The sequence below is a fragment of the Aspergillus niger genome (assembly GCF_000002855.4).
Source record: "Aspergillus niger supercontig An07".
Classification (NCBI taxonomy): Eukaryota; Fungi; Ascomycota; class Eurotiomycetes; order Eurotiales; family Aspergillaceae; genus Aspergillus; species Aspergillus niger.
The window spans coordinates 1471396-1494461 of NT_166523.1; the positions used below are offsets into that span (position 1 = coordinate 1471396).

Genomic DNA, 23066 nt, shown 5'->3' on the forward strand with positions numbered 1-23066 from the left:
ATGCCTCGCGTATGTAATCATCCGCCCCGTGAGCGTCGGGTCAATTCGGCTAACCTTTGCCATGTTGCCGATGTTGTGCTGAACCGTAATTCCGCTACAGTGTCTGGCTCTTCAATCCCCAGAAGTTTCTCCTGCTTCTGATATCTGGGGTAGTTCCCTGATCGCTTGACATCAAGCGTGCGAGGCCGTGCCGGGGCTGCACCTGGCTGAATACCGGTCAGTGTTACGGCCCAAAATACCTCATAGAATCGCCCAAAAGGGTAAGGAACCAGACTCTCTCCCGCTTCGGAGTCAGCAGAAGGGAATCACTTGCAGTCTCGAATAATTGCAGGAGTCACGCTCCCAGTGAACAGTCAATCTTGCATCATGAACTGCTCTCCGGTGCCTCTGGGAATGAAAATTACCGAAGCTCGTCAGTCTCCGCGGGTAACTGGCCAAGCCCCTGGCTCCATAAAGGCTATCGTCGGCATGGCTCGAGCCAGTGCACGGCACCTAAAGGTAGTCCAGATCTTGGGCTGAAGGCCATTGGACTGGAAGTCTAAAGCGCGGATTGAATGGATCGCTCGTAAATTCATCCCAATCTGACTTGGAGTGCTGGCGCTCTTTATTGGATGATGCGGATGAGCTTGGACTGATATGACGTGACTTGCGTTTTGCAGAGCGCATCTTGCGGAGCATCGACGTCCGTAGCTCTGAATCTAAGTCAGCTTAACTTGGTGCCGATGGCCGACATGTTCAACCATAAGACTGCAGACAGTGTCTGGTCAACTGGCGTGCATCCTGTAGTGGTTACTGGCTTGGCAATTGGGGATGGTTCAGAGGGTAACAGCGGTGCTTCGTTGAAGAATGGAATGCTTCTAGGCTACGATTAAGCGCCTCAGGTTGACTGTGAATGTGTTGTTTTGGTCATTTGTAGTAGGATTATGGCTTTCCCCCAGTGGCCACTCATGCTTTCATGCAGATCCGGAATTATATTGTTTCGCCCAAAATTGTTCTGTCCGGAACGAGAACCGTTGAGAAACGGCACGGCTAAAATTACATTGCACAGGCGAATAATTCCTCTGCAATCAGAGCTCGCGTTCTGGTCATGGCAATACTGATTGCACAAGAGCAGAGTGCAATGAGACACCACTCACAGCAATAGGGGAATCAATTGCACATACAACTGTCTATCCAAGGTGGGTGACGGGCCCCAAACACGGTTTAGCGGCTCGGATGCTGCTGGCGCCCACTCAATCTATATTAAAGTGCACTTCTAGTCTTCTATAACCGGTTGCTCCAATTTCGGCCGGAGTAGGGTGAGTTTGTGATCTGATATCAATTAGTTCCGCTCCGCTACGCCCCTGGTCTCATTGAGCCATAAGATTTTTAGTTGCCTGACGCCAAGGGGTGATAAAATGCTACTGGACCACCACCATGGCTAAAAAGTCATACTAGAGACGACTTTACCAAGTCCTGACAAGTTCTAGGAAGAGCTGTTTTCTTGTTTCTTATGAAGTGTCATTTCAAACTTGCAAAATTCCGCCATTGTTGTGATAAGGGAATCTGAATGCCATCCTCGAAACCACTGCTCCCATACCGTTGATATGTACTGACAGCTGAGAACTGTAGAGAACTCTTAGATTCCATATCATACGGCTCACAAAAGCCAGGAAGAACAGAGTTATACTTATGCTTGCCTATGCGAAGTGTAAAAGCGCAGAAAGCCCTAGACTTCAATATGCCGAGATGAAGTAAACCTCTAACTTCAGGCAAGGGTTGTACGTAGACACTCGCGGCATGCTGCACGAGCAGCAGCAGCAGCAGCAGCAGAAGGTGAGCAAGCAGGACTAACAAGGCTACTTATCACACTCTAATGTTAACTTTCGGATGAGCCTCACCTCACCAGGTTCTTGGGATCATCGATGCGCCAGTAGGAAATCTCAGACAGTCCCCACAGCTTTCTGACAACCAAATCATATCTGCCATGGACAAGAGCCAGGCCACTTCTCAGTATTGTGGCATGTCACTATCTCATAGTCAGGTTGCCAAATTCGTGGCAGGATTAGTGAGCCCGACATAGGTTATTGTGTGCGTTGATAAAGCTATTATCCTAAGACATATCAATTTTGCAGGAGACCTAGTTGTCTACGAAATATAAAGAGAGCTTTGCAAAGACATAAGAAGATAGTCATCTGAATAAGTTTCTTTCAACATCCAGCAAAGATAGTTGGCAGGCTAAACTGGCACGGGATGTCCCAAAGAGGAGAGTCGGAGTTGGTCCGCCGCGATGTTCTCCGGATTTACTCAATCTGGCTGAAATCCCCACCCGCTTGGACCAAAATCCCCGGAAAACCTCCACACTTCAGGCCATCCACTCCTCCTGATGGCCTAATCCGCTATCCCAACTACTCTGTACCACCCGCTCCAGCTTTAGTGACCCGCCGATACCGCTGCTTTCTTGAATCCCGTTCGTGCATGGAGTGCGTTCCCCAGTATGCCAACCCCGGATGGTGCAGTGTGAACAGCCGAGTTTCGGTTGACTAGCACCTGGCTCTCCTACACGACACATACAAACCACACTAGCATGCCGTCACTGTTTCCACCTCGGACATTGGTCCATAATCCTTCGGTCTGCAGGTCGGCAGCATAGGCGCTGGCCGGATGACCGATTTGGACTCGTCCGCGTCCCGGTCTGGGGTCGGGTTCCCACCCATTCTCTCCAGACTTTCTCGTGCGGGTCCCGTATTCCAATGGCGTCTCTGCTTTTGAGTGGGACCAAGTGCCTTGATGTGGCTGTTTGATGTCCTCCCACCCGGGATGTAACCATATTCGACTCATCGGGCTGGCACCGGTCCTGCGCCATGGGGTTGCTCTGAAAATGGATGATCTTCAGGCGCAAATTGCACCACCAAGCTTATAGTCCGTTCTATTTAATCGTCGCGTCGCCCCGCTGTCTCTGTAACCTTCCTTCCCATTCGCACGTGGTTCTATACAGCAGGTAGTTGATCTCTCCCCCAAATCACGCGGTCTTTCTGCTTGAAGTCACCCAAGCGGAAGAAGGTATCTTCCGGTATACACCCGAACAGTCACTGCAACCGCCTACCCTAGCGTAGTCACCATGGGTGACCTAATACCATCATGGAATATCGTCCACAAATTAGAGAAGCGTAATCTTCTCATCGCTATCAATTGCATCGCGGCCTTGTCGATCCTATTCTTCGGGTATGACCAGGGGATGATGTCAGGTGTGAACAACTCCAAAGACTACATCGACCTTATGGGCTTCGGATACACCAAAGTGGAAGACGGAGAGCTCACCCCGGTCGTTACAAACAGTCTGTTGCAAGGCGGGATTGTGTCTGTCTACTACCTGGGGACTTTGTGTGGCGCGCTAATTGGTGGCTGGATCGGTGACAAGATTGGCAGAATCAGGACTATCGCTACAGGTGCAGTCTGGGCGGTTTTGGGGGCGTCATTGCAATGCGCAGCGCAGAACCACAATTGGATGATCTGCTGTAAGAGACCCAAAGAGCCTATTCGCACTCTAAACTGACGTATGATCACAGCCCGTTTTATCAATGGTATCGGCACGGGGATTCTGAACGCTATCGTGCCCGTCTGGGCTACAGAGACAGCTGAACATACCTCCCGTGGGCAGTTTATCGCAATCGAATTTACTCTCAACATCTTCGGTGTCGTGGTGGCTTACTGGCTTGAATTGTAAGTATACATTACTTCTCTCGAGGCTTGTCTAATTGATGTAGTGGCTTGTCCTTTATCGATGGCGGCAAATCCGCTTTCCGGTGGCGTTTCCCCATCGCGTTTCAAATCATCTTCTTGCTCCTCTTGTTTGGCTCGGTCTGGTTCTTTCCCGAATCACCACGTTGGCTGGTCAAAGTTGGTCGCGAGCAAGAAGCGCGTTACATCCTTGGCCGTCTTCGAGGAAGTACTGGCGATGATGCTGTCCGCGCTGAAGCCGAATTCCGGGATATCCAGAACGTTGCAGAAATGGAACGGTCAATGAACCACAGCACTTCGTACCTAGCAATGCTTTTTGGACACAAGACAGGCAAATTGCATCTTGGACGACGTGTGCAGCTGGTTGTCTGGCTGCAGATCATGCAAGAATGGGTTGGTATCGCAGGTGTCACTGTTTGTATGTCAACTACCAAAGCACATCTACTGGACTAGTCTAACATGAGCAGATGCGCCCACCATTTTCAGCATTGCCGGTTTCGACTCGATGAAGAGCCAATGGCTTAGTGGACTGAACAACGTCTTCTACATGGTGAGTGCTATATCTTTCATCATGGGACGTTGCTAACAGCTCAGTTCGCAACACTCGTATGTGTCTTTACGCTCGATCGCATCGGTCGTCGCTGGACCCTATATTGGGGAGCAGTCAGTCAAGGAATCGCCATGTTCTTAGCCGGAGGATTCTCTCGCCTAGCCATCAATGCCCGCGACTCGGGCGATGCTGCTCGCGCTAGTTCCTTCGGAGCAGCCGCGGCCGCAATGATATTTATCTTTACAGCTGCTTTCGGAGCTACATGGCTGACAGGTACATACCAAGCTTCTTCCTGTAGAGACCGTCGCTAATTCGCACACATGTAGTACCCTGGATCTATCCCGCCGAGATCTACCCACTGGCAGTACGAGCCCGCGGAAACGCCTGGGGCGTGGTCGGGTGGAGTATCGGAAACGGATGGCTGGTGAGTTCATCCTCCTAGATTGCGAAGCAAAGCTAACACAGCCGACTAGACACTTCTTTGCCCTGTGATGTTCAGCGCCATTGGCGAGAAGACGCTATATGTTTTCGCAGCCAGCAACGTCATTGCAATCCCGATGGTGTGGGCATTCTACCCAGAGAGCAATCAACGTACCTTGGAGGACATGGATCTGCTTTTCGCGTCGGACAGCCCATGGGTATGGGATGCAGAGAAAACGTTCAAGCAGCTGAAGGCAGAGAATCCGGGCTATGTGGAGGCGACGGCACGAAAGGGAAGTGTGGTATTGGAGCATGTGGATGTATGAGCACTTTTCTAATGACTGTGTATGCGAACGACCTGCTTAGATATATAGTCTCAACAAGAGACCACTAGCATATTGAACCCTTAGTACATTCGGGAGATATTGAATGTGAAGACAGCTAGTTGATCACTGTGTCTTCATCCGAGTAATATACCAGTAAACCCTTAAATTTACCTTGTTCATAAATAACTTACAACAACAAATACCAAGACCGCATTCGCCAGTAGTTCCATCCCAACTTCAAATATTGAATGAAGTCTATGATTTATGATCAGCAACCATTTCACAGCGGCCAATTACAATATATTTTAAAACAAACGAGATTGCCACAAGCAACCTGGGGTTATAGCTCAGTGGTAGAGCGCTCGCTTTGCATCCTCGCAAGTATGCGAGAGGTCAAGGGTTCGATCCCCTTTGACTCCAACTTTTTGGGGTTTTCTTTTTTCTTCTTTGACCCATAAATGCCTTGTAAGGTAAACAAGATCGGGATTTTGTGAGGTTTGACTTTGAATTAGTTAGAGGTAGTGTTTGACAGGTAATGTATAGAGTAATTAGTTGCAGTGCGTTTATGAGTACTATTTGATTTCGTTACGGGGAATATAGTGGGAGCTCTACGCTACGGAGTACATAATCTCTCCTAATTGTGGCATGAATGTAGACTGTGAATTAGTTCATAAAGTAAATGGGCAAACTTAGTCTGTATGTTGCTTTATTTATTTATCTATTCTTTTTTTACGCTGGTACGGTGATCTGGTGGATTGCTAGTCCGTCTGAAAATCATTAATTAGAACTCTCTGGGCACCAAACGATGGATACAAATCAATGATCAACCTTGACACCGCAAAAAAGAATTCGAAGTACGAGGAATGGGAACAGTGAGATAAGTATGAAGAAAGTGAGAACAAGTGGGCGCAAGAAAATTCAGTCATCCCCGCTAGTATATAATGCAGCGGTCATATCCTCTAGTATATTTTCAAATTTGACCACGGGCAGCTCGGGTGTCTAAGTTTTCGGATCAACATCTGGTAGACTGTCAATTGCCGAGCAGAGTCGTTGATGATGAATTGGGACCCAGTCATGATAGAGAGCTATCACAAACTTGTAAGATCTCCATCTGTCCTTGTACTCATCCTGGCAAAAGCCGAAAGAGAAGCTACCAATGCGATCGCAGTAGTATGTTGCCTTGTTGTCTTCTATAATAACATAGTGCGCAAACATCTCGACCTTCTGAAAGTCATAGTAGACAGAAAAACCGAGGACCCTTTGATGTAACTCATCCTGACGACCAGCTACTCTAAAAAGTTCAACAACACCTCGGAGGGCTCGAGTCATGCTATGCATTGATCGTGGCCGGATAGTATACTCAAGATCGTCTGTCCCTAGTGCTTCAGTCACAAGAAATGGAAATAACATGCTGTCGGTTCCTTTGAAACTCGAGGCCTCCCAAAACTCACCCACAAAGGGCTTGAGCTTGCGAAGCTGTTCTCTGCTGAACGCATAATTTGAGAATCCCACTGCATAAGAAGGCTGCGGTGTCGGGAGTCTGAGCCACGGGGCTGAGTCTCCGCATGCATTTCGTACTAGACTCGGATCCTCGTCAAGAGTAGTCGATCCATACCAGGGTTCACGGATACTCTCAGCCAGATGGATCTGACGTAACCCCTTAATAGAACCGAGTCGACCCGACAAGATCTCAAGCTCCGCAGACGGAACCATCAACTGACCGATCATTCGAGAGGTTCCATTTCCATTCTTCCCGCTATACTGTTGCCTGTTGATGTACCGAAGGTTTTCTTCATCAAATGCTGTGTCTACAGGAGTCTCACATTCCCGTTTTAACAACTCCTCGCAAATCTGTTTATCTTCAATGGCCATCTCTTCATCCGTATATCGGCGCCAGAAGCTGCCCTTATGCCTGAGATAAAACTCACAGTCGGTATTAGCTTCGAGTTGAAAGTTGTACTCATACCTTCCTTTATCGTACTCCTCTTCTTCCGTAGCCCGGGGCTGGATAACAACGGACCCAATGACATTATTGAAGAGCATTTTCGGCCATACATTATTCTGTATCCAGTAGTGTATGGAAGAGCCTTGGAAGGTCTGCAGGAGTGCTTGGACCCGCTAGTATAGTGTCAGGTCTATTTTGTTTCTTCATTATGGGAAAAGTGGCGAGCGACATACCTCCTGATCGATGTTTCCGGGATCCGGTAGAGCAGGATTCTGCTGTCGACAAGGCTTCTTGGGCTGTTTTTCCACATGTTGTGATGCCGGCGCTTTTCGCTTTTTCTGCATGTTGGCTGATGGTTTGGTTTGTGACTATGATACACAAAACGTCAGTGTCTGATAGCGAAATAGCAAGTTGCTCGCATTATACATACGTTTGTACGTTTGTTTGATGGTGAAGAAGGTTATTGCTTCTCTGTGCTGGCTAGTTTCCTTTGTGCTATTTCACGAATGCGATCACTTCTTCGACGGCTTTCTTGATGAACCTGTTCTATGCGAGGCATTTTGGCTGCAGAGAAGAAGGAGAAGTAACTGAACTGAGAAGATTGTATTGAGTAGAGTTGGTGTGCAGGATTAATCAAGTAAAGAATGATGAGTATCATTGATGGCAGCATGGCCGAGGATGAATTGTGGAAGTATATAGTACTACCCATAAATGGGTCAAAAGACAGAGAAACATGGTAGAGTTACAAAGTGTTTAGAATTTATGCAGCTTGTTTGTTCTCAACCTGGAATGTTCCGGACCATTACCTTCAACAAAGAGTCTTGTTCTTTCGTTAATCAATGGTGAGTAGTAATGTGAAATTGAAAGAAAGGAAATGGACTGCGGGGTCATCACGTCGTAATAAAGGTGGCGTAGCCTGCTTAATATGCATTTAAATGAAGAAACAGATATAGACACAAGTATACTCCATGTAGGCAATGAAAACAGCCGATATCAAAGTCCATCGAATTTGTCACCTCGGGGTCGTTACTGGAAAAGTCCGGCATCACTTAGGCCACCTCATGCTAAGAGAATTCTTTAGAGAGAAGTAGTTGCAATGAAATATGAACGGCACACCCCGGAGATGAGCACAGAACACCCCGAGAATTCAAAGGCAAGAAAATGTTGTCAAGCTCTACTCTCTGACACTCTTCCTTATTTAAGGCCGTGCTTCACCCCTGCCAACAGGTTCTATGCACCCCCTCTCCATTCACTCAAAGCCTCACCCTTTATACTCACATCTTTGTTTTGCTGCTCCATCTTCCAAGAATATCCCCACAATGCCTTCCTCCTCCGAGCTCGCCCTCATCAGGAAGTATCCCGCTACACCCTACCAGGACCTGCAAGTCCTCACCAAGGCCGTTGCAGATCTACACAAAAGACTGGAAACAGAAGATGTGAGCCAATACCTATCTTTCAAGAATGTTTCTCTAAAAGAGTTCCGATTCATTGAAAGTCGTCGAAAGAAACTGGGCAGCGCAGTCCGTTTCACTTACTATCCTGAAATCAGCACCCTCGTACTCAAGGTGGTTACCAGCACCACTGAAACTGTGCATGACAGTCTCTGCCACATTATATCGACCAGACTCGCTGACATGAACATCGATGACAATCAGTTCGTATCCCTAGGAGCCTCAGAATTTGAAGGGCCATGGGGCGCGATCAAAGAAGGGGACAGTGCCTTCAAGAATCCTGCTATCCGATCTGATAAGCGTGATTGGCCTTCCTTTGTGATGGAATCTGCAGTGTCTGATGCTTCCATGCCACGTCTGCGGCAGGATGCTGCGTGGTGGATTGCAAACTCCGTTGGGGAAGTTAAGGTTGTCTTGATTATCAATGTGTTAATGCAAACAAGGTGCATTGTGCTTGAGAAATATGGCCCCGAAGACCAAAAGTCTCCTAACACTAGGTCTCAGTCCAAGGGAGGCCCAAATGATTACCGGCCTGTGTTGAAATCCACGACTACAGTGAATTATGGAGCCGAAACACCCCATGTAGAGGGTGATTCAGTCAAGCTAAAGTTCAAGGATCTTATGGGGAGATCAAGGGGGCCATCTGAAGGGGATGTTGAGATCGGTCATGCTGAGCTGTTGGAGCTTGCTGAATTGGTCTTTGAAAACTGAGGTGCTGCAATATGTCCAATATATCAGTCGTTGGATGGCTTTAGCCAGACGTTTGAGAGTTCAGGATAGCTGAATATATAGCATTCGAATTCATCGTATGGCACAGCCCCTATTTGATTCAATTCATATTATGTTGAGAGACATTCACAGTAGCCAGACACCACCTTTGGTAAATTGCTTAGGCTACCAAGGAATGATAGATACTAGTTAGTATTTCTATCCATTTCTCGGCCCTCATCAGCAGCAATCGTAGCCTCTCCTCTCTCACCCAGATCCCGGAATAGTGCAATTATCTAGGTAATATAGTCATTCAACACAAGGCATTCTCTAAGCATACAAGATAGATTTGCTTTGTAAAAGGGTAACTGGGATGATGATGATGCATGGCTTGTTAAGGGCATATGGTTCAAGATACACGTGTACGCTGCAGCTGGGTTGCAAATGATCCTTGCTAATAACTTATGATAGTATGTACTAGATATACAGGTCGCTTTTTGTAAATGCACAGGGGTTGACAAAAGGCGTGTTAGAACCCCATGGTCATCAACTGTCGTCTAAGGAACAAATTTCGCCAGGTGGTGCACATTACGACTTAGAAAAGTACCCAACTACTTTTCCTTTTGACTGATTCTGATCTAGTATTGTATCATATTTCTATATTGTGCTGAATAACATGCCATTCTTTTGCAATTTGATCCGGGCAGCCATGATTATTCCCCAAACCATACCGTGACATATCAATGAGATCATGAGAAATCATGTTGACCGAATTGATAACACAAAGAAACTTAGGAAACCCGCCATGAGGACTATACTATGGAGACCGAACTGAAGGAACATACTATATATAATTATGGCCAAGGTGTTGTGGGCGGCCAGGAGAAAAGCGCAGCCTATGATTAGTGTCCTTCCTTCAACCTCTTTGAACCTCTGGAAGCCTTTCGTCCAATGGATGGCTGAGGTTGATTGCCACGCTTCCTTTTAGTATCTGCGTCCAATTCCTCATCCTCTGGCAATAAACTTTCCCCCCGTGAGGAATCCTGGTCAGTTGGGCTCCCGGGCTGAACCACCGACTGGCGAGGTGCACCGCCTGAAGGAATATCCGGTAAACGGTCAATTGCAGAACAAAGTAATGCAAAATACGTTGGAACCCAGTCATGATAGATGGCCATTACAAATTTGTAAGACCTCCACCTGTGCTCCGTTGAAATGAAGTTCCATACATCAATATATTCATGACGATATGAAATCGGCTCTCCAGTTACAACCACAGGATAATGAGCGTATACTTTCACCGTCTCATGATCGTGACAGACAGAAAAACCAAGAATTCTCCGGTGTAATTCATTCACGCGTCCCAGTGAATTAAAAAGCTCAACGACACCTCTGAGACATCGAGTCAGTGTGTGAGCATTTTGCCTTTCTGCAATTGTGAGATTACCTGCAGGGGACTTTACTTCGCAAGCCAGAAATGGGAAAAGCATCTCTTTTATGCCCTTGCAAACAGAAGTCTCGTCGGGTTCTCCAAGTAATGGCTTGAGCTTGCGAATCTGCTTGCAGGTAAATGCACCTTGTGAAAAGCCTACGGCATAGTCTGGTCGTGGTGCTGGGAGAGATGCATTCGGTTCTTTTGTCCCTGAACTTCGTCGTATGCTCGGATCTTCATCGAGAGAAGTTGACCAACTCCAAGGCTGATTCATACTTTCAATCAAACTCGGAGTAGAGTTCAGTCGTCCACTATACATCTCAAGGACAGCTGAAGGAACAATCCATTGACTGATCATTCGAGTGACTCCGGTCTCGTTCCCATCTGATAATCGCTCCCGAACATAGGCGCAAGCGTTATCCTCGAATGCCGTGCCACTGGGAGTTTCATATCCATCTCTTTTGAGAAGATCTTGGCATAGTCTTTTATCATCGTTTGCAACCCTATTCGCAACCCCATACTCAATTTTCAAGTAGCTGCCTTTAGACTCAAGGTATCTCTCACAGGCTCTTGTAGCATAGGGTTGAGACTTGGCCCCTGTTGTTGGCTCGATGGTTTGTGTCATTAGAGGATTGGTTGGAGGCCTAGAAGCAAGGTGGACATTTGATAACTGGGTGTTAGGGGTAGATTGAGGCATTTCTTTTGGCCAAATTCCGTTGTTGATCCAGTAATATACAGCAGCATCCCCCTTGATTTGTGGACTTTCTAGGCGCAACTACTATGAGTTTAGTTTTGATCCGGTCTCCATTGTGAAAGACATACGCAAACCCACCTCCTGGTTATCCGGAACTGGGGTATCCTGCTCTTGACGCTGCTTCTTGGACTGCGGTTCTGGGCTAAAGGATGATGGCCCTGGTGTTTGTGCCTTCCTCTTATTCTGTGTCTTTGCCGAGGGACGTATCTATAACAAACATGGAGTCAGTATCTTGAGGCATTCGAGTACGCAAGTTCTCACACCATACCTCTTTATGCTGGTCTTTATTCAGATCAAGTTCCCTTTTTTTATTGGCTACACCCTGTGCTTCCTTTGGACGGCCACGTTTGGTTGCGTTGGCAGTCTTTTGCGGTGCCGTCCTCTTCGGTGCTCGGCTTGGTGTATTAGCTTGAGGCTTTGGTGTCCGTCTTGAAGGATTTCGTTTCCCCGTGCTGGCCTGTTTCTTCTGTACCCTCGTATGGACAAGAGCACGTTGCTGACGGCCTTTCTTCTTGGAACTTGAAGCCGGTGTCTTCTCTGTATTGGCTTCGCTTTTCAGTGTCTTTTCAATGATGCGTATGCTCCTCCGACGTCCGTGCTGATCTTGTTCCATTGTAAGCACCTGAAGTGTGACAGATGATCAATTGGATAAGGGTATCAGGAGAATGTCTCGGGATAAGAGTATGAGAAAAATGTCTTGGTTGCTGTCTAGCCACAAATTCGATGTATCTACTGATACAAAAAGGGCGTACAGCAGAGAGTTTTAAGCCCCCCAGGTACCAGGCAGGATGCGTTCACAGTCTCCTGAACCTGAACAAAGACTGCAATAAACAAAAGGCGCTTTTTTTACCCGCCCGTTTGGTTCTTTCATCCTTTACCACCAAGACTGTACGTTTTGAAAGCCTGCTAAATAAAGTTATGTATGGTTTCACACCAATACGGTTTTGACCAAACAACCAATAATGTAATAAGACAAAGGGAAAAAGAAAAAAGAAAAGAAAGTGTGGGTAGAAAAACCTCAGGGGTGTAAAGAACCGCGCGGTGCGCAAAGCAAACAGGCGGATGACTGTAGACACACAACATCTGGAGCCCATAAGGTGATATGTCTAGATCCCGTAGGTTTATTTTGATTTGATACTGCCTATAATGTTGTCATTCGTATGTTGTGTAACGAAAGAGTGGGTCGGTCAAAATGAAAAGGTACAAAGTGTAGGGAAGCTGAGCCAGTATTAGCGAACCTTTCCCGCCTCCCCTCCTCTCCTGTTAGAGATCCTGACATTAGATCTAGTGTCAAATGTTATATTAACACTACATCGCAATAGAGCAAGAGGCGGGCCACGGCATAAAGAGTCAAGGGACAACAGAGCGCCCGTAGTGGATTGCAACGATATACCGCGTGTCCGCGTGTATAGAACCAGGTAAAGTGATTTATAGCAAGGGAAAGAGATACATATTCGGCAGAGTGTAGCCTAATGTTGCCTGTAATCGTTCGTGTAGAGTTTGCTGGGCTTACATGCTCGCTCCCCCTGATTCACAAGTCTGCGCGCCTTCTCCAATTTATTGCGTGGGTTGGAACCAACGGGAATGAATACTAGGCGAGAAGGTTTCAATTCCTACGGAGTTCTTGAGGAAAACTAAATATATCAATAGAATAAAAATTGCACAAAAGATATCGGTAACGTTCAGCCGTGGTTTCATCCCGACTTTTCCCAAAATCAACCGACCACAACAAATGCATCTAGTCCAAGCACCACCACCCCTGGTAAGCTGTAACCAGTCGTATACGAAACCTACCAACGCATGGGTAAGCTGGGGTGTGGCGCATCCCTGAGCTACTCACGTTCGTAAGGTATAGAGTTACATGTTATGAGGATACTTGCATGACCACGTATTGCTCCAGTGGCTGAACCTAGGGTATGCACCTGTGATTACACCTGGCCTTATAGTGAAATTTAACCTTAAAGAAGGCCTGTAGCCTCCGTGACAAGTCCGTTCAGTTATCTTTTTGGTACATTTGGTGCGTTTTAAGGCGTCCCGTGGCCATGGCAAAATCTGATATCACTGCCTTACTGACACGTCCATGAGCAAGCTCTAGGGTTCTTTTCTCGTCACGACTTGTTCTATAAGCTCTTTGCATCCTAAATAACCCTTGAGACATACAAGTTGTCCTTGAACGAGCCCAGCCATTTTCATCAAATTGTCATGGTGTGCTTTTGTGCTTTTAATCTCAGAGAAAGGAAGAAGTCTTTAGATGGCTGCTCGTTATATCTAAGAATATTAGTCAAGTGTCCTTAGCATCTTCTGCCGCTAACCCTCTGGTTCTGAGATCTACATGCATAGAAGCCAAAGTCAGATTCCATGACTATCTATCTAGATGCTCATAATGCTATAAAGAAGGAAGAATAGAAGAAAAGAGACCGTGGCAGAGGCCATGTAGGCAGCAGAAGATATGATAAAGTGCCTAAATGAAGTGAATCCTCCAACACATTATTTTATTGTAAACTTCATTAAAGTTTAGCTAGAACAAAAGGGACATTCCCTACTAGATTCTCAATTTTATTGACTGCCTATACATTAATCTGGTTCCCGGAATACGAAGCCCCAGTCCTTAAGATCCGGCAAATCCATAGTATGATCTCAATGCTCTAATAATGCAATGGCCACAACCCTGAATTATTCAATCGACGAACATCCCACATCATCAACCCAATCATCCTATTTCCCGGAATATGCCAGCTATGAGGCAACTCCAGCCCCGACTTCTTGAAATTAAGCTTATTCTGGACCGCATATTTCTTAAGCCTCTCAACAAAAGGATCAATCACACCACGCAAACAGCCAGGCTGGGGCGGAGGACTCCGAGTCGGAAACCCAAACTCCAGCCGAGATGCATCAGGCAACTCAGTGATAAGCGGGTACCACTTCTTCCAATTCGCCCACTCTCTCCACCGATTCAGATTCAGATCATGATTCCCATTGACGAGGTTTAAAAGACACTGGGATATAGTCTGAATCTCAACGCGGGCAACGCCAGGAAGTAAATCCCAGGTAGCAACCTCGGGCTGATACTGGCCGCGGACGCACACAATATGTCCATCCACGGGGAGAACACCTCCCTTATGCAACACAGAGTATAGTTGCAAATGCCACAGGGCGCGATAGACACGATATTCTTCCTCCCACGAGGGCCGGCTCAAATCCAGTTCCTTCATTACATGGAACCTTCCGTTCCAGTAAAAGTGAGCTTGTAGCAGGCCTTCGAGGAATGTCAAGCACGCACAGGCTAATCGTTGGATATTGGCGGCTATGTGTACCATTTCCCATAACACGGCTCGGGATATAGAAGTGGGAGGCTTATGGCGGGCGAGGAATTCTGTTAGGCTGTGTTGTTCCGGCTCTCCTTCGTTTAAGCCACTTCTTCGGATAAAAGGACGTGCTTCTCGGAATGACTCCTGGATTCCTTCTGGGGTTAGTTGTTTTAGTTCTGTGATTCTCCAGAAGTGACGGTGTAGACTGCTCTTTGTGATAGGGTTACCCTTCACGATGATGTTGACTATGTGCGTTGCTGCGGGCTCTGCGTCTTCCTTGGGATTCTTGCCGGGTTCGAAGATCTCTCGTATTCGTGGGGACGCTTCGATGAGGTTTACGAGTGTCACCCAGTCGGGGATTTGTCGGATGATGTTGCATAGCACGATGTAGGGAACCCTTTTGATGCTGAAGGGGTCCATCGTGTTGATTTGTTTTCGCGTGGGTGTTTCCTGGAGCAAGAGATGGGTGACTCAATTGAGTAAGGTGAGGATTATTTGCAAGTATGTCGCTCTCATTCGATTTGGCTATGAAGGGAATATAGCAGACTTATATAACTCCATTTGGTCTGATCGATCCTTATAGAAGCTCTTTTTTGTCTCTAAGTGAGACAGATAAGCTTCAGTGCTTGTGCCTATAGATGTGAGGATCTGCAAGCGCCAGACAGGTTCCTGATACCTTGATGGCAGTTCCCAGCCATAACCGTGTGTAGGTTGCATCTCACTGGAGATGAGTAACTCCTGAGGGTTCATTGTCTTTCCTACGTAGATGTGGGAGACGTCTGGCAGCTTTCACGATGTTAGCTAAAATGGCCCAGAGTCCAGATAATGCAAAGCTTCAGTCTATAAAACCCTAGTTGGGAACGTAACTTTCCGTATCAGAAAGATACATTGTGAGAGTGTATCAACGAAGTGTCTCCATTTGGTGAGGCAATCTTGTAACCGGAGCAGTTCAGCCACATACTCACTCATTTTGTGATTAACTTGCAGATAGGGAACAAAAAAAGAGGGAAAAGAAAAGAAAACCCATCTTCCTTTCATAGAAAGATAGCAATAGTAAAAGACGGAAGTCCCCATCCTATGATGGCGATGATGGCGGAAAAAAAGTTGGAGTCAAAGGGGATCGAACCCTTGACCTCTCGCAGTTTAGCTATGGGTATGCAAAGCGAGCGCTCTACCACTGAGCTATAACCCCAGTTTGTTGATATTTATGATTACATAATGTACTGTATACCACCTCATTATCACAGCAGACTGGGGCTTACTATATAGCACAAGGTAGACTTTTGCAAATATAGGCACTCGGGAAAATCCATAAGTGAGCGAATGGGTTTTTTTCTTGTATACTACGACAGATCGGAATGCTAAATGAAGATTGTGCCCCCGGCTTCCCATTCAAAGAAGACAGCAAGCCTCTATCTCAAGAGATTAATCAGATTCAACTAAATGAAAGCAAATTAAGGACTTTTCTTAGCACTACTTCACAATCTTGTTCCATATGTTTCTGATCTCGCTTTTTCTAGTATACTATTTGCCGAATCATGGTTCGTCTCACCGTGTGACAGCCTTGTTGAGGGTGTTGCGATGGCCGCCTCCACAGGAGGAGCCTGCAGCGTGCATTGACAGGAATCATCACCATGTACCTCCCTCCTGCGGGTAATCATAGCGCATGTCTGCTACTCCCTCCTTGCGATCCAGATATTCCAACCACTTGTTATCGACAATCCGACGCAGATCAAGACGCTTCCCATGAGGCTGGTCTTGATCGATGGTAAGAGCATTCAGGGAGAAATATCCGGTCTGGTTCTCCTTATAACCTTCCGGGTCCAATCGCAAGACCGATATCCTTTGCTGCTCATCGTTGTCCTTGATGGGGGTAATTTGCTTTCCTTCCTCACTAGAAATCGCCAGGTTGAATCTCTCGGGTTCAATCGAGTCCTTTTTCCAGCGCGCTGCGACACCAAAGCATCGAACGCCGCATGTAGGGCAAAAATACCAATTTACCAGACGCTTAAAGCATTGATAATTGCTAAGCTCTTCTAGGTTTAGTGGGGAGAATAAGAAAAACTCGTTTGGGGCATCTGGCAAGCGCATATGGAAGACGCCGGATTTGTGGCAGGTCGAGCAATTGCATTTGTAGAAGCGGGGCTGCGAAGGCGAGGGCGGAGGCGGAGCTGCAGAGTCCCGGACTCCAACTGGAGGCATCGAGATAATTGCAATGAACTTGACTAAACCGCAGTGGCAGGAGCCATGATAGGGGAGGGGAGATGAGTCCATCATGGAGAGAAGCGCGTGAGAGTAAATGCAAGGAGGTAGATACAGATACAGAGCAAAAGTGTGATCGATTCCAATGTTGGCGAACGCTTTCTAGACTATATGTACGGGCGAAAGGATTCTACAGCTAAGCCATTTTAGGGCTATAATCTGACTACTATATCTGAATAGAAAATCACCTAAAATCGCCGAATAATATATAAATATATAGTGCTAAACCTATCTTGGGAATTTTATAGTCCGCTTTTCCATATCTAGATATGTGTAGCCCAAATAGAAACCGCCTTGATTCAGACATATCTTTCTTTAGCACGACATGGTACACACTCCTCCGAGTTTTCTTTTCTGTCACATGCTGGTTGGATCGCTTTCTTGTTCGTAAACATTATCCAGCGAATTGTAGTGGAATCTAGTGGCTATATCCTCTTAAGTTGTCTGAATGTAATAAAATTTACTTCTTACCCTATACGACCATAGTCCCCTTTTGGCTTAGCATCATCCGTCACGATGCACGTGTTTGAATCTAGCTGTTTGGTATTGTATGAGTCTGACTCTGTCTCAAAACCAAGCTTGCAAATACTCAGTACAATGATAGGCTTAGCGTGTATTTGATGGGTTATTCCATTTCTCCGGATGGGAAGTTGAAGGCGCTTCCCGCTATCAAGCATTATTTTCAACATATCATCAAGTTAGCTGCTTGAATCCTTGAATTGGAACTTTACGATGACAGAAATATTTATGAAAAGAATTACTCCGATAAGCGAGGTTTCATTAACACATTATTAGCTTGACGTATATTTCCCAAATTCTCGTTGGCAATTCCCATAGGAACATCCTATCACAAACAATTCCAAGATCCATTCCCGCAATGTACTTCTCACAATTCCAAGTCAAGAAGGAGAACCTTCCCCCTTCAAGTCATCTGAGAGCCTCTCCTAAGCGCAAGGCCACTGTTCATCTCCCCCAGCCCCAACCCAAAGAAGAAAAGTCTCAGTTGAGTTACTCTCAACGACAACCTGCTGCGCATAGCTCTCATTTAAAGCCACACCACCCTCCTCCTCTTCAATCTCAGCCTCGAGAAGAGACTGAACAGCACCCATAAGCAACGCATAATTAGTCTCCTGGAATGGACGTTTATCACGCCACGGATATGGATGCTCCGCTATGTGAGACGCCAGTGGTTTGAAGACGGGCTCGTCGAGGAAGGCAAGGGTGTAGGTTGGCGAGGGAGCTGGAACCTGCACGGGTGCAGGGGGGCTGGTAATGTAGATGGGATGAGCGAATAGAGCCCTAAAATACAACATGACTGTTGTGGACAGGAGGAGGAAAGTGAATGACAGATTGCAGATATCCATGGTGGTGGATACGATGAACTTTGAAACGAGCATTGGTGATAGGTTGTGGTAGATGAAGAGGGGTGGGTTGGTGGATGGATGGGAATGAGGATGAAGAAGGTGAGCCATCTGAGTTGAAAGGTAAAGGTATCTTTATAGCTGTCCTTGACTTGTTAAGTTGTATTCTACTAACCCTTCTCAGAAGCGGAGTCGCTGTATCTGTATGCTTGATGGATGATGAAGGCGGCATGTACCGGAGGATTCCCGGCAGATTCATATTCGATGTATACAAAGTGCAGCTATGTGGATATGTAGCTTTTGGTACATTGTACGAAACTCACGTCTGTATGTGAGTAGCTTAGCTGCAAATATTCAACACACCGGAGACCTTCGCGCAGAGACCTGAGTCGTAAGGATGAATATACTCTTTCCAACGCCACACGGGAATATACAATTCGGTAAATTTCACCAGCCAGGGGTATCAAGATCAGCCACTCCAGATATAACACTCGAACAACACAGTCAGGAAGTTTCCTGTTCAACCAAGTACTTCCGACAGGCGTCTTTCAGCCTATTGATCCGCCGCTGTGTGTGCACAAATACCTCCCGATACATGTCAAGACTCTCCTGCACGACCTGCTGTCGTGTCCGCCTGCCGGCGCAGATCTCCCGCATTCGCAGCTCCATCTCCTTCCGGAGGAAAGGTTTGCTCAGGGAAGGGCTATCCGGTATACCGGCGAAGACATTATCATATCCTTCCACCAGAGCAATGCCCAATCGGGTGGGGATCAGTTCCTTAACTGCGTTTCGACCGCTTCCGCGCGAATGGACGGCAACGTATTGTCGTTCCTTGATTTTAGCAATGTGCTCCGCCATGGTAGCATCGGTGCCGATTCCATTGGCGTCCATGAGGCCAATCAGTTCCGGTTCGGTCAGGTAGTTGGGAGGTGAGGTTTTGCCATCGAATATCTTGGCTTCAGTGGGCTCGAACATCTCGCCCATCTGATAATTTGGCAACTGTTGGCTACTCTCCCACTTGTCGTATACATAAACATCTAGGTAGTTTCGCTCGAGGACTAGGAGACCCTTGGCGTGGAAGAATTCGTCGCCGTATTGGATCTCGATTTCCGTCGACTGACCTTTGGCATCCTCGGAGCAGCAGGCAAGGAAGCGACGGACGACGAACTCGTAGACTTTCTTCTCATCAGCGGTAAGAGCTGTGGGTGCGACCCAACAAATGGGATGTATAGGCGGGTGGGCTTGATCGTTGTGTCGACCTGATCGTGGAGTTTTGAATGCTCCGTCCAGAAGACTTAAGACGTTAGCAGCGCAGCAAGGCATGTCTGAGAGATGCTTACTGTCGAGCGTATTGTCCCCAATTTCCGTCCGGTAGCTGCGTTTCGACGAGCTTCTTCAAGTCAATCCCCTTATCAAATTGATCTGTTTCGGTACGGGGGTAACTGATAAACCCCTTCGTGTATAGGGCTTCCGCGACCTGGACTGCGTAAGTCATTGCTCGAGCATCTGACAGACCACACGCCTTACCTTCATGATCGTCTGACTGTCCATGCGGAGATATCTACTCCCCATCATTTGGAGGTCCACTGTTGTCAACGGTAGAGGTCTCCATTTGCTGGTGGGCTTTTGGGTGACCTTGGTGACTTTGGCTTTCTTTGCCATAAGACACCGCTCGAGCATCACCGTCACCGCAACTCTGTCAAATAGATGAACACGTTTCCAGAGGAAATTGACCTTGATATCGTCCCGGGTATGCATAACTTTGATTCCCCAAAAGGTCTCGGGTTTGAAGTTCTTGACGCGGAGATACCGATCGACTACAAAGCCCAGGGTCGGGAATTGACAGGATCCTGGTCGGTAGTCAGAACTGCTCGTACAAGGAAGGATAGAAACATACCATAGCTTATGATAGTATCCTGTAGCGCTGCAGAAAGAGGTTTCAGTTGAAGCGTTTGCAGACGAGTGAATGCCGCACCGATCCGGAGATCAAGTTCAATTCTAGCTGCGACAGCGTTTGCTTGGAGGTCATCAAGTTCGATAAGTGATCGAGCAGCGTGAAGCACATGACTTTACCTGAAAATCAGCCATACAAATCATCTGGAGAGGGGGGTTATCCTTACGCTTTCTCTGTATTGCTGAACCTTGCCCGTTTGACGACGATGCGAGAATTTCCTTCCTTTGCCTGCTTACGGATTTCCGTTCCTATATGCTCACCTTCTCGATCACAGTCTGTCCAGATAAAAAGGGCCTTGCATCTCCGGGCCTGTTCCTGGATGTTCTTCGCAATGGCTACTTTATCCTGCCCCCGGGCATTAGCTCTTGTTTCATACCAGAACTTCGTAGAGTTGCGCAGAAAAACATACGTCAGCCACGGACTCGTGTACTGGAGCTTCGAAGAGAGCTGATGGTGGACAAGATAGCCAAGTTCTGTATTGGCGTTCGAAATCCAGACCAGTTAAGTGACCAATGACACTGGTCATGGTCACGGAGCAAGTACCCCAAGAGCCACCAAAATTGAAATCGAATACATAGTTTTTGACATATTGATTTCCCCGGATGGCTATCTACAGTACAGCTACTTCAGCATCTATAACCCCCAGGGAGAACTGGCAAGTCCCGGCACTGAGCCACTTACTGTTTGAAAGGAGCCACCGGACAAGTGCTGGGCCACGGCTTTGGCAATGGCCGGCTTTTCTGCCACGCATAGCACCCTTTGCGCCGTCATGGCAATTGCCTGAGTTGATCAGGAAGGCTAAGGTGTGCCCATGACCGATGCTCCCTTCCAGAGCGCAACCGAAACAAGAGTGTTGACCTTTATGGCGAAGTGGACAATCTCACATACTATTCATCTACTTTGTCGTTGTAGACGCGAAAAAGACGCGAGTCACGGGTATGGTGCCTTTTTGCCTGAAAATGCTTGGTACTGCCTGAGGCCTATGGAATGGCCCGAGCTCCCATCAATGGCCGGATTGGGACAAGTTGCGGGCCTGAATCAGGCAGCCGCGGGCGGTTGCTCGGTCACGATTCCCGGCCAGCTTGTTGTGGTGATTGTTTTGACTCCATCCACAACCCGGTCTTGTCTTGCTTCCACTCACATGCGAGAAGCTTCCCTGTCACCCCAGCAGCAACCAGCTAACTAAAAATCCTCCTTCAGTGCATCTGACCAAGATGGCGCTACCCCTCCCTGACGTCAAGTCTGTCGTGGACTGTGCCTCCTTCAGCCACACTGTCCTACCCTTCTTGTCGCAAATCACGGCGCTTCCCGAGCGACTGCAGCTGGCAGCCGCAGCCAAGGATGTGAATATCCTCAAGGACATCTACCTCTCCACCAATCCCTTCATCTCAGCCCTCTTCTTGAGTCTGGCTCTATCAGTCCTGTTTGTCATCGCTTCGGAGATCAACAGGAACTACTCCCAGGTTGACCGGTTCTGGAGTATCCTGCCGTCCATCTACAATGTGCACTTTGCTCTCTGGGCCCGCTTGTCGGGTCTTCAGACTCAGAGCTTGGATACTATCGCAGCCATCACCTTGATTTGGAGCGTAAGTTACCGTGATGGCCTGCGCATTACGTCCACCCCTGCTAACCTACCTAGGCCCGCTTGACGTTCAACTACTGGCGCCGTGGTGGCTACTCAATTGGCTCGGAAGACTACCGCTGGCAGATCGTACGCTCCAAGGTCAACAACCGTTTCGTCTTCTTCATCTTCAACATCCTCTTCATCAGCCTGACGCAGTCCTTGCTGCTGCTCTTGATTACGGCTCCGACCTACAACTTCCTCCTTCTCTCGCGCTTGTCGGACCACAAATCCTTCGAGGTTCCGGACCTTGTCTTCTCCCGGGTGGCCTTCTTCTTCATTATTATCGAGTACTTCGCCGATCAGCAGCAATGGAACTTCCAGACTGCCAAGCACAACTACCAGCAGACAGCCCGCATCCCCGACCAGTACAAGGGCCGGTATGAGCCTGAGGATCTGGAGCGCGGCTTCGTCGTCAGTGGTCTCTGGTCCCTGTCTCGTCACCCGAACTTCCTCTGTGAGCAGGCCATCTGGCTCACTCTGTACCTCTGGAACTGCTACCGCACCGAATCCTACGTCCAGTGGACCGGCATTGGTGTCTTGGGCCTTCTGCTCATCTTCCAGGGTAGCGTTCGTCTCACCGAATCGATCAGCGCCGGCAAGTACCCTGAGTACAAGGAGTACCAGGCTCGCGTGGGACGCTTCATTCCCCGTCTGTCGGTCAAGCCCAAGTACAAGAGCAGCAAGAAGAAGGCTCGCAAGGCTGTCACTGAGCAGCCCGAGGAGAGCGAGCAGACTACTCACGAGGCGGACAAGAAGAGCCAGTGAATTTGGAGGATACTTGATGTGCCGAGTTCACATTGATCTGCCTCTTATTTCGGTTCTGGGTGTTTATCATTTTCATTGATCCCGGTTTCATTTGATGATTTCGAGTTGTTTTGGAGTACATATCTTTTGGTGTTGGATCTTCTGGAAAACATATATCATTATGCTTTCTGCATATACTTTGTCATGTTCAGTCTTTGATATCCTTGTCGAATTTATGAAAAGTTCCACCACTGAAGAAGCACGCGGCAATTGGGCGGGCCCCTTGTATGCGAAATTGACAACACGCCTTCTGGCTTCTAAATGCACAGCGCAAATGATGTGTTGCAGACTCGAACCAGTCCTATTTACAAGTATAGTTACCCTACACCGCACAATGGCCTACGATGTCACTTGAGTTATACTTAAATATAATTTGAACCTGCCTACCATCTATATATGAAGAACACCAATATAGAATAACTACCTACTATACAGTACAATACAATACAC

The 23066-nt window shown here is 47.4% G+C and overlaps 13 protein-coding genes and 2 non-coding genes across 15 annotated transcripts; 5 read left to right on the forward strand and 10 right to left on the reverse strand.

Annotated features, from left to right (window-relative positions):
- Window positions 1–17: 17 nt before the first annotated feature.
- An07g06850 (hypothetical protein) lies at window positions 18–575 on the reverse strand (the record flags this gene model as incomplete). Its single annotated transcript, XM_059748553.1, has 3 exons — window positions 18–239; window positions 310–387; window positions 432–575. 3 exons carry the CDS (start codon window positions 573–575, stop codon window positions 18–20), a joined length of 444 nt encoding a protein of 147 aa, XP_059600985.1.
- Window positions 576–722: 147 nt separating this feature from the next.
- Window positions 723–2062, forward strand: An07g06860 (uncharacterized protein; the record flags this gene model as incomplete). The annotated part of the gene is made up of 3 exons (XM_059748554.1): window positions 723–822; window positions 1769–1815; window positions 1889–2062. The coding sequence occupies 3 exons, from the start codon at window positions 723–725 to the stop codon at window positions 2060–2062; spliced, it is 321 nt and encodes a 106-aa protein (XP_059600986.1).
- A 224-nt stretch (window positions 2063–2286) lies between these two features.
- On the reverse strand, window positions 2287–2820 carry An07g06870 (hypothetical protein; the record flags this gene model as incomplete). The annotated part of the gene is made up of 3 exons (XM_059748555.1): window positions 2287–2370; window positions 2431–2538; window positions 2563–2820. The coding sequence occupies 3 exons, from the start codon at window positions 2818–2820 to the stop codon at window positions 2287–2289; spliced, it is 450 nt and encodes a 149-aa protein (XP_059600987.1).
- Window positions 2821–3100: 280 nt separating this feature from the next.
- Window positions 3101–5100, forward strand: An07g06880 (uncharacterized protein; the record flags this gene model as incomplete). Its single annotated transcript, XM_001391727.1, has 8 exons — window positions 3101–3497; window positions 3549–3702; window positions 3747–4138; window positions 4188–4270; window positions 4315–4543; window positions 4597–4694; window positions 4744–5010; window positions 5065–5100. 8 exons carry the CDS (start codon window positions 3101–3103, stop codon window positions 5098–5100), a joined length of 1656 nt encoding a protein of 551 aa, XP_001391764.1.
- Window positions 5101–5352: 252 nt separating this feature from the next.
- On the forward strand, window positions 5353–5436 carry tRNA-Ala (TGC). Its single transcript has one exon. It is a non-coding gene; the product is annotated as a tRNA-Ala (tRNA).
- Window positions 5437–6015: 579 nt separating this feature from the next.
- Window positions 6016–7305, reverse strand: An07g06900 (uncharacterized protein; the record flags this gene model as incomplete). The annotated part of the gene is made up of 4 exons (XM_059748556.1): window positions 6016–6392; window positions 6468–6928; window positions 6983–7134; window positions 7195–7305. 4 exons carry the CDS (start codon window positions 7303–7305, stop codon window positions 6016–6018), a joined length of 1101 nt encoding a protein of 366 aa, XP_059600988.1.
- A 975-nt stretch (window positions 7306–8280) lies between these two features.
- Window positions 8281–9123, forward strand: An07g06910 (uncharacterized protein; the record flags this gene model as incomplete). The annotated part of the gene is made up of 1 exon (XM_001391729.1): window positions 8281–9123. One exon carries the CDS (start codon window positions 8281–8283, stop codon window positions 9121–9123), a length of 843 nt encoding a protein of 280 aa, XP_001391766.1.
- An 899-nt stretch (window positions 9124–10022) lies between these two features.
- Window positions 10023–11916, reverse strand: An07g06920 (uncharacterized protein; the record flags this gene model as incomplete). The annotated part of the gene is made up of 3 exons (XM_059748557.1): window positions 10023–11324; window positions 11382–11510; window positions 11572–11916. The coding sequence occupies 3 exons, from the start codon at window positions 11914–11916 to the stop codon at window positions 10023–10025; spliced, it is 1776 nt and encodes a 591-aa protein (XP_059600989.1).
- Window positions 11917–12209: 293 nt separating this feature from the next.
- Window positions 12210–13440, reverse strand: An07g06930 (uncharacterized protein; the record flags this gene model as incomplete). The annotated part of the gene is made up of 2 exons (XM_059748558.1): window positions 12210–12369; window positions 13316–13440. The coding sequence occupies 2 exons, from the start codon at window positions 13438–13440 to the stop codon at window positions 12210–12212; spliced, it is 285 nt and encodes a 94-aa protein (XP_059600990.1).
- Window positions 13441–13948: 508 nt separating this feature from the next.
- An07g06940 (uncharacterized protein) lies at window positions 13949–15031 on the reverse strand (the record flags this gene model as incomplete). The annotated part of the gene is made up of 1 exon (XM_059748559.1): window positions 13949–15031. The coding sequence occupies one exon, from the start codon at window positions 15029–15031 to the stop codon at window positions 13949–13951; it is 1083 nt and encodes a 360-aa protein (XP_059600991.1).
- A 685-nt stretch (window positions 15032–15716) lies between these two features.
- Window positions 15717–15803, reverse strand: tRNA-Ala (TGC). The gene has a single exon. It is a non-coding gene; the product is annotated as a tRNA-Ala (tRNA).
- Window positions 15804–15872: 69 nt separating this feature from the next.
- On the reverse strand, window positions 15873–16885 carry An07g06960 (uncharacterized protein; the record flags this gene model as incomplete). Its single annotated transcript, XM_001391733.3, has 3 exons — window positions 15873–16023; window positions 16164–16215; window positions 16252–16885. 3 exons carry the CDS (start codon window positions 16883–16885, stop codon window positions 15873–15875), a joined length of 837 nt encoding a protein of 278 aa, XP_001391770.3.
- A 345-nt stretch (window positions 16886–17230) lies between these two features.
- An07g06970 (hypothetical protein) lies at window positions 17231–18237 on the reverse strand (the record flags this gene model as incomplete). Its single annotated transcript, XM_059748561.1, has 4 exons — window positions 17231–17291; window positions 17345–17539; window positions 17635–17717; window positions 17857–18237. The coding sequence occupies 4 exons, from the start codon at window positions 18235–18237 to the stop codon at window positions 17231–17233; spliced, it is 720 nt and encodes a 239-aa protein (XP_059600992.1).
- Window positions 18238–18738: 501 nt separating this feature from the next.
- An07g06980 (uncharacterized protein) lies at window positions 18739–20959 on the reverse strand (the record flags this gene model as incomplete). The annotated part of the gene is made up of 7 exons (XM_001391735.1): window positions 18739–19528; window positions 19575–19711; window positions 19762–20084; window positions 20132–20301; window positions 20355–20533; window positions 20598–20798; window positions 20870–20959. The coding sequence occupies 7 exons, from the start codon at window positions 20957–20959 to the stop codon at window positions 18739–18741; spliced, it is 1890 nt and encodes a 629-aa protein (XP_001391772.1).
- A 443-nt stretch (window positions 20960–21402) lies between these two features.
- Window positions 21403–22577, forward strand: An07g06990 (uncharacterized protein; the record flags this gene model as incomplete). The annotated part of the gene is made up of 2 exons (XM_001391736.1): window positions 21403–21774; window positions 21828–22577. 2 exons carry the CDS (start codon window positions 21403–21405, stop codon window positions 22575–22577), a joined length of 1122 nt encoding a protein of 373 aa, XP_001391773.1.
- Window positions 22578–23066: the final 489 nt, after the last annotated feature.